Genomic DNA, 9,031 nt, shown 5'->3' on the forward strand with positions numbered 1-9,031 from the left:
GGTTATTAATTAATATATGTATATGTTAATACAATTTTAAATAATATATGTATATGTTAATACAATTTTAAATAATATATGTATATGTTAATACAATTTTAAATAATATAAATGGTTAATACAATTTAAGACTAAAGATAGGCAATAGTTGATTGTTACAATGAAAAACGAAAACTATACTGTTTATGAATTTTTTATAAACAATATTTAGTCACATGAATGATCATCAGTATTTGATATCATTGTAATTTATTTTTCAGACATGTAAGCGCAGAAATGGTGGACGTGCCAAGCATGGCCGTGGCCATGTAAACCCTGTCCGTTGTACCAATTGTGCAAGATGTGTACCTAAAGACAAGGCAATTAAGAAGTTTGTTATTCGTAACATTGTTGAAGCTGCTGCTGTCAGAGATATAACAGAAGCAAGCTTTTACTCAGCATACCAACTTCCAAAATTGTATGCCAAATTGCACTACTGTGTTTCTTGTGCTATTCACTCCAAGGTAGTTCGTAACAGATCTAAAGCAAATCGCCGTATCAGAACGCCTCCAGTTCGTAATTTCCCAAGGGTAATTATTAAAACTGCATAATTTTATATTTTTAATATAAATGTTTCTAATATTGAATAGTTATTTTATAACTTTCCTATATTTCCTAAAGGAGTTGTTTTTTTAATTTATTATTACATGATTCAAAATTAGTATAGTGGTAATGAACAATGTAAAAATTACATAGTATAATTTTATTACATATGCATAATTCCTCAAGATTTATACAACAAAATCGTACACTTCAAGTGCAGTCTCATCATTAGCTAATACTAACAAGTAGTTAATATTTAATTAATTTTCAAAATGTGGTGTTAAATGTGAATTAGAACATCATATCTAGGTTTTGCCAATAAGATGCATAAAATTGATAAAAATATTCTGCATATAACTATAGCAAGAACCTCACTATTGTTGCATTTTTTTTTTTTTTGTAAAATTAATATACAATTAACAATAATTGTCAAGTACATTAAGGAAAGAATCATTTATTTGCATCCTCCATTGCTTTTTTGAGCGTTTTTTCAAATATTTTTTTGGAGTCACAAAATCCTTGCTTTGTTTTACCAAATGAATTTGGTCCTGCAGAAGTTGGTGTTTCTCTACCAATATTTCGCATCCTCATCCTTGCTTCTGCTGGCATTTCTTCAGGTTCATCTTCTTCATCTGCATTGAATACAGAAGCTACTGTTGGCCTTTGGACTGGTGTTGCTTTTACTGTAGGTTTCTAGAACAGAGGTTTTGTAAGAAAAATAATGTACACAGAAATATATATATATATATATTAATACTTACTGATGTTGAACCTAATTTTATCTGAATACCCTTCTTTTGGTCTGTCCCACTTTTCTTCCCAAATCCAAATGCTAGCTTCTGTTTCTTTGCATCATTCTGATTGTAATTGGTAGCCTCACAACGGTCATCTGATCTAATTGGAGACCGATCCCTTCCTCTGTCATCTCCCCTGGAGTCCTCTGCTCTGTACACACTTGACCCTGACAACGTCAAACACTGGCAAAGTTCAGATCAAGTTAAACAACATTGTTTCTTTAACCGGAAATATTTAAGCGGCATGCTTAGCACAAGTTTCTTGTAATTCTAGATTGAATTCAAAAACAGATGAAGTCAAACAATGATGATGAAGAAACAAGTTTGCATGTAGCATACACGTTCTAAGATTATTTATAACAATACGGAATACGATATATATTTACTTGATATTTTTATTACATAAGGTTAACATTCATTCCGTTTTTACTAATGTGACGTATCCTTTGGCACATGGTTGTAAGATGTGTGCATCCAAAAATGGCACATGAAAAGTGAGAAACGAGTTTTAGGAAATGTAATACGACTCGAACATTTAGTTTTCTTTTATAACTGTTTCGTAATAAATTTTCGTAACTATACATTTAAAATTTGCTTTTCCCGTGATTGAGGACTGTAGACATGAAATCAATAACGAAAACAAATCAAGAATAAAGCACTGTACATATTCTGTAAGGTACAAGGTAAATGTTATATTACCAAATGCGACTGATACGATTATAAATAAAATGAATAAAACCTTTTCTATATTCGTCCCCTGGATTCCTCTTCGACATTTTTCTGATTTTCTTTGGACGCAATGCGAAATCGACCGAACTGAAGCAGTTTAACGCCAGTAACTGCAGTATACTTCACGCTAGTATTCTTACCCTGCGGCAATAGGGAAATTTAAAGAAATGTAGGGACTACTAGTAATTTTCCTACTAACACAAAAACAATAACCTAACTAAGAAAAAAAAGAACTGAATTCAATCATTAAAATATTGTTAATAATTCAAATAATTCAAATGTAAATAAATAGACTTTTTCAAAACTATCCTAACAACGCATTTTTCCTAGATTTAAATTTCCACATTAAATTTTCCTTTCATTGGTGATTTCCTTTGGTACTTCGTACTGTATGCTTCAAACATGCATGTCCTACGGATACATTGTATTTTAATCTGTTTAAAATCTAAACTTTTAACCTAACAAATTTAAATTTTAGATTTTAAATTACTTTCTTATACATAATCTTTGTTAAATGTGATGGATTAAAAAGCATTCGTATTTAACAATTTATTTGTATAAGTATACTCATGTTAATTTTCTGCCTGTCTCAACCAGCACTCTATGTCATCTGATAAACAATAAACAATCCATAAAAATATAGTCTAGCACGTGTTATTAATAATGGAATTATATGATAATAAATACAATTACGTCATAACCTCTAATAATGACAATCACATACATATATTCGTTAATGTTTGTGTTTTTTTAAAAATACACACATATATAATCGTTAGTTTCATTTTTTCGCTAATTACGATGTAAAATTATTAGACATTTTCACTTTGCTGCTACATTTCACTAAAGCTATCGACCTAAGTGAAATAAGAGTGGTCAATTTCATCGAATAATTACCAAGGGAAATGAAGGAAATTAATAAAAATTTATTGGGAAAAAAAGGAAAAACAAATAAAGCCTATAAAGCGATCGTAATCTTACTTTTCTCGAGGATGTTGATATAAAGCCGCGGGAATGAGATTAGTCGTTGAAAAACCACGAAAGCAACTGTATTTCCTTAAAACAATAACATCGACTAGACGATAACAAATAAGAAAAATTGATAATTGTTAAAATAACAATAAACGTCATTAATAACCGTAAAAGGTAAGTACATCGAAAAAAAGAAAAACGTTTCCTGTATTTTCACTGTTACAATTTTCGATTTATTTGATTCGTCTGACAACAAATATTTTACAATTGAAGAATAATATTTACCGAGATCCTTGAGAAAAAAGAAACATTCAAATAATAAGAGAATAAAATTTGCATTACTTACGAGCGCGACGGTACACAGGAAAGTTTCGAACATGTTACTGAGCGGAATATTCTTACTGGTGAGATTGTTATAATTCATTTAAGCTAAGAGAAACTTATCGCTTCAATTCAATATTTTTAAGTTAATTATTTATTATACATCACGTTTAGTTAAATTTCGAAATTGTAACGTGAACAAAGATTGTCACCTAATAAACTAAGTATTTGCGGAATTCATAGATAAGATTAGACGTCGGAATCTATCGTTCCGATTTATGCTCAAACCGAAGCTTTATAGTATCGTCAATTATCTTCTTATCAATTACCAAAAATTGATACGCAAATGGCAAGGAGGATTAATATTTATACACTGACCATGTTTCTTTCACGCTGTGAATATTTATGTTATACTTTAGCGCATATAACAAATTAAACAGATAGGGCGATTATATTTTACGAAAATTTGTACAATTTAAAAAAATAATCGGTAATATCATTATGTATCATTTCTATCGCTGAATTACTTTTTTATTCGTATTATTCATGTAAATATTAAACTGTTCGTTATGTACAATTAAGTACGATTACAGAATGTTTCATATTCCATATTAATTATTAATCACAATGATTACAATTAATTGCAGTTTCTATTTAAAATTCAATTTATAAAATCCTTCGTTGTGCACAACGCGACATCTAGCGATCTGATAAGAGGTACTATAATCGAACAAAGTAATTTAAATTATTCTAAAAAAGAAAAAGTATTCTATAACTTTTTTAAATTACTTCCTAGTTGTTAAACCAGTCAAGAATTGTAAGCATAAAACTTATTGCGAAGATACTCCGCATTATCCAACGGAAATAATATTGCTAGCTTTGGAGAAGAATCCTCAACTTCGAGATTATGCGAATAGCGACGAGGTTAGTGAATTTTTTTAATCGAATACGTTATCATTGCATTCGTTGTGTTTTATTTGCCGATGACACTGTATATAAAATGTTTAATTTCTACGTAAACAACTTCCTTATTTTTTATAATAATCATTGCCATAATGATTGCCTTTTCTTATTAAATACGAAGTTTCTACTGGTTCAATAACTTCTATGTTTCATTTTAGCTTGAACGTTTTATATTTAGCATCGTTAATTTGATAAATGTTCGAAATATTCATTTATGCAAAATTTATGATTTCTAAAATCGTAATTATGTGAAATTATCAATTTCATCGAATTTCTCATAATATTGTTAGGTATGTTCTTCATTTTTTTTTTTTTCTATTAATGCCAATTAACAAAAAGCGATAACAGTTGAAAAATGACTATACTTCCGGTAAATATTAATGGCAGGTCACGTTAGCACAGCTTATGCTAATCGAATTACAGAGCGTTACGAACAGTTACATCTGCGTGTCGGAAGTTCGGCTTCGTTGATGCGCTAATTATATCTCGCTTTTATCAATCATATTAATCTTAATTACTTAAACAATCATTTGTACGTTATTTCATGTTCCTTTTTTTATTTCATAGATGGACATATATCCGCAATCGGAATATGAACCGGAAGAAGAACCGCTTTGTGTCTCCGCGGTAAATTATTAATCCAAAAAGAAAAAAGAAAAAATAGTAAAACACTTAATTTACAGTATACTAAATTTCTCAATTTTATTAATTTAATTTCTTTGTCCGCTTACCTTTTCACAACTTCAGGAAAAAATTATATTCCCCAAGTTAGGCGTAACGAAAGACTCGGAATGGAAGTACATCGTAAACCATGAAAACTTGGTGCAAAGTGTGCGCATCGAAACGTGCCTGTAAGTATTATTTTACGTCGCCTTAATTAAAAAATAAACGGAGCATACTGTGCAAGCAATTACGGAACAAAGTGAAACAGCTATGTCGCCCATCAAAATTACAATTCAACTCATAACGTTACAGAGAACAAGAGAAGCCTTGTAGAGTGATCGAGGGGTTTGCTGAAGGATACTACACGAAATGCAAACAGAAATACATTTATCGCCAACTATTGGCGGTAACGACTGATGGCTCGATAAATCACGAATCTTTCCGTTTTCCAGCTAGTTGCTGCTGTCACATCGAATTCCAAGCACACAAATTTTTAGATTCGTTCCATTCGAGAAATTAACGATGACGTACGAGTGTAACAGTGAAACGTAGTATTAAAGGAAGAGTATACACACACGATGCATATACTGTATTCTTTAGGAACAAATGACATATTGTATTTAGTAAATAAAGAGTTATTTTTACCTGGTGTGATTATTTAAAGCAAACGTTAAAACTGAACTTTCATCTCGTTCGATTACATTTCTCCTGTGTAATGAGGAACGCAATCTGAATCCTATTAGATCGAACTATTAACTAACACGTTCACTTTGATTCCTTTTGTTCTTATATACATACATGCAGTATGTCTGGTTTATCTCAGTACACAGAAGTATGTCGAATACAACGAATGATACAAACAAATAATTTCAACGAAAATTGTAGGGTATAAAGGGCAACATATTGTTCTAGTATTTTCTTAGCCTTGCAACGACGTTGCAAGAGGTTATGTTTAAGCATCTAAATGGACACGTATATTTTTGATTACGTATTCTTGTAGCTGACATCGAGACGTTTTCAAAACACTGCCATATTCGTTGTTTACCACCTTCCAAGATTTACATATCGCTGGCATTAGCGTTACCCGATGTACACTGCACTAATAAAGTAACTGTGGTATATAGCACAAACGACGTACATACAATATAGAGCTAACATCTTGTGGGACTTTGTATCCGCGGCCAGGGGGCCGAGAAGACCCTAACGTCGTTTCCAACGTTACCGATTTACCATGGAATAAGATTAGAAACGTAGTTGAACGTAATTATGAAATTACAAAAAAAAAAGTAATAGTAATTGTTTATTAGTAAATGATTCAACAAGTCAATATATTTAGTCGTGCTTACTACGAATGATAACTCGACCGGGTATGTATTTACAAATACAAAAATGAGTAAGACAAGGAAAGGAATAAGGGTAGACAAGGATAGAAATAGTATCGCGTGTTAGACAAGGAAAGGAATACGGGTAGACAAGAATAGCAATAATATCGCGGGTTAGACAAGGAAAGGAATACCGGTAGACAAGGATAGCGGTACTATCGCGTGTTAGACAAGGAAAGGAATAGGTGCAGACAAGGACAGAGAATTTTTTAAAAAGCGGCAGTGTCACCATCTCGCGTTTGGCAGCGCGAACTAACAACTCGTTACTAGGAGCACAGAATGTAAACAGAGGTATTAGACAAAGAACGCAGTGCGAGAAGGACAGAGAGAAACGCTTCCTTTTTGGCTGGCAGGCCGCTAAGCTCTGCCAATCAGGCCTTAAATCGCGTCGGTCGGTGAAAAATCATTAATAACTCAATAATTACGATGATTTTGTGAACTTATAGAATTGAAGAATGTAGTGTGATCCTTCAGCAACTTTCACATATAGTTTGTAGTGCGCTAAACCCTTTCAATAATTAGTTATTAACAATTTTAGCACGGGATGTTGGGAATGATGCCGTTTACGTTTATATACGTTTACGCTTTTTCAATAATTTCATAGCTTTCTAATGAATTCCCATGCAATTAACCATATGCAGCTGAAAGGTAACTCTTTTGGCTACATTCTCATATAACTTTTATGAACATATTCCGTTTTGTTTAGGAGTTATTAAATATTATTTGGGAGCGTCCCTATTCATCGTACTCGCGTCAAGTCGAATCTTATAAACAATTGCTAATATTTAATAAACCACACCACTTACGGTTACCAAACTAATTGCAGAATATAGACAAAGGTCTGTACTATATTCTGCATGCTTGAAAGTTTAAAATTAATCATGCTTATTCGTGAAAATGACGGAAATCCGTTACGCTTGAATACGACGAGTTTAGTATTGATCCAAATAATATTTAATAACTCATTATCTACGAAGAATTTGTGAACTTTTTGTATTGAAGAATGTAGTGTGATCCCTCAGCAACTTTCTCATATCGTTTTTAGTGCGCTAAACCCTTTCCATAATTAGTTATTAACAATTTTAGCAGGTGATGTCAGGAACGGTACCGCATACCGTCAAGTATCGTTCCGGTATTTCAATAATTTTATAGCTTTCTACTAAATTCTCGTACAAATAAATATACGTATCTGAAAGGCAATTCCTTCAGCTACATTCTCATATAACTTTTATGAACATATTCCGTTTTGTTTAGGAGTTATTAAATATTATTTGGGAGCGTCCCTATTCATCGTACTCGCGTCAAGTCGAATCTTATAAACAATTGCTAATATCTAATAAAGCACATCAGTTAAGGCTACAAAAATTATTGGAGAATATAAACAAAAGTCCATTCTACATTCTCCATGCTTAAAAGTGCATAATTAATCACGCATTTCTATTGAATTAACGAAAATATGTTAGGCTTTAATACGCAGGTAAATACAAGTGTAACACATTTACGGATTTTCAATAATTTCATAGCTTTCTAATAAATTCCCATGCAACTAAATGTATGCGTTTCAAAGGTAACTCCTTTAGCTATATTCTCATATAAATTTTATTAACATATTCCGTCTAGTTTAAGACTTATTAAACATTCTTTGGGAGAGTATTACACCCGTCGCATTCAATTGTAACAGATTTTGGTTATTTCAATAGAAATGCGTGATTAATTATGCACTTTTAAGCATGGAGAATGTAGAACGGACTTTTATCTATATTCTGCAATTTGTTTGGTAGCCGTAAGTGGTGTGGTTTATTAGATATTAGCAATTGTTTGTAACAGTTCGCTATACTCGAGTACGATGAATAGGGGACGCTCCCATATAATATTTCATAACTCCTAAACTAAACTGAATCTGTTTATAAAATTATATAAGAATGTAGCTGAAGGAATTGTCTTTCAGACGCGTGTAGTTAGTTGCATGAGAACTTTGCAGAAAGCTGGGGTTGCCGATTCCTGGAATAGACTAATCATCCAAGGCTGATAAACTGTGACGATTAGTTCTAAAATTGTCTACTAGCTGGCAGCATCATCCAATAGTCCTAGTGCTGACATCTGTGGTTACAATATTGTACCTCTGGTAAAAAATTAAACGTTAATATTATCTTAGATAAGGTCAGGCTAATGCGTGACTAATTATACACTTTAAAGCTTGTAGAATGTAGAATGAACGTTTATCTATGTTCTGCAATTTGTCTGGCAGCCGTAAGTGGTGTGGGTTATTAGATATTAGCAATTGTTTGTAACAGTTCCCTATACTCGAGTACGATGAATAGGGGACACTCCCATATAATATTTCATAAGTCCTAAACTAAACTGAATCTGTTTATAAAATTATATAAGAATGTAGCTGAAGGAATTGTCTTTCAGACGCGAGTAGTTAGTTGCATGTGAACTTTGCAGAAAGCTGGGGTTGCCGATCCCTGAAATAGACTAATCATCCAAGGCTGATAAACTGTGACGATTAGTTCTAAAATTGTCTACTAGCTGGCAGCATCATCCAATAGTCCTTGTGCTGACATCTGTGGTTACAATATAGTACCTCTGGTAAAAAATTAAACGTTAATATTATCTTAGATA

General features: G+C 32.1%; 4 protein-coding genes across 5 annotated transcripts in view; 3 read left to right on the top strand and 1 right to left on the bottom strand.

Moving 5' to 3' along the window:
- LOC108576535 (40S ribosomal protein S26) overlaps positions 1-590 on the top strand; it is a 1,152-nt gene extending 562 nt beyond the window's left edge. The window contains exon 2 of the mRNA XM_017939547.1: positions 261-590. Coding sequence (XP_017795036.1) covers positions 261-590 — 330 coding nt within the window. The remainder of the gene's footprint in view (positions 1-260) is intronic.
- Positions 591-1,032: 442 nt separating this feature from the next.
- Positions 1,033-5,871, bottom strand: LOC108576547 (PEST proteolytic signal-containing nuclear protein-like). Of its 2 annotated transcripts, XM_017939561.1 has the most exons (5): positions 5,670-5,871; positions 5,093-5,210; positions 2,116-2,246; positions 1,344-1,543; positions 1,033-1,275 (listed from the first exon to the last, which is right to left on the bottom strand). In XM_017939561.1, exons 3-5 carry the CDS (start codon positions 2,150-2,152, stop codon positions 1,033-1,035), a joined length of 480 nt encoding a protein of 159 aa, XP_017795050.1. In that variant the 5' UTR covers positions 2,153-2,246; positions 5,093-5,210; positions 5,670-5,871. The 2 variants fall into 2 exon arrangements, with proteins under 2 accessions (XP_017795050.1, XP_017795051.1); XM_017939562.1 differs by lacking the exons at positions 5,093-5,210; positions 5,670-5,871 and having other exon boundaries at positions 2,116-2,307.
- LOC108576548 (protein spaetzle-like) lies at positions 3,455-5,593 on the top strand. Its single transcript, XM_017939563.1, has 6 exons — positions 3,455-3,481; positions 4,046-4,115; positions 4,195-4,322; positions 4,929-4,988; positions 5,109-5,212; positions 5,337-5,593. Exons 1-6 carry the CDS (start codon positions 3,455-3,457, stop codon positions 5,542-5,544), a joined length of 597 nt encoding a protein of 198 aa, XP_017795052.1. The 3' UTR covers positions 5,545-5,593.
- The window catches only part of LOC108576536, an 18,299-nt gene continuing 15,097 nt past the window's right edge, over positions 5,830-9,031 (top strand). The window contains 1 exon segment of the mRNA XM_017939548.1: positions 5,830-5,856. Coding sequence (XP_017795037.1) covers positions 5,830-5,856 — 27 coding nt within the window.

Source organism: Habropoda laboriosa, unplaced genomic scaffold (genome assembly GCF_001263275.1).
Source record: "Habropoda laboriosa isolate 0110345459 unplaced genomic scaffold, ASM126327v1 scaffold346, whole genome shotgun sequence".
NCBI classification, from domain to species: Eukaryota; Metazoa; Arthropoda; class Insecta; order Hymenoptera; family Apidae; genus Habropoda; species Habropoda laboriosa.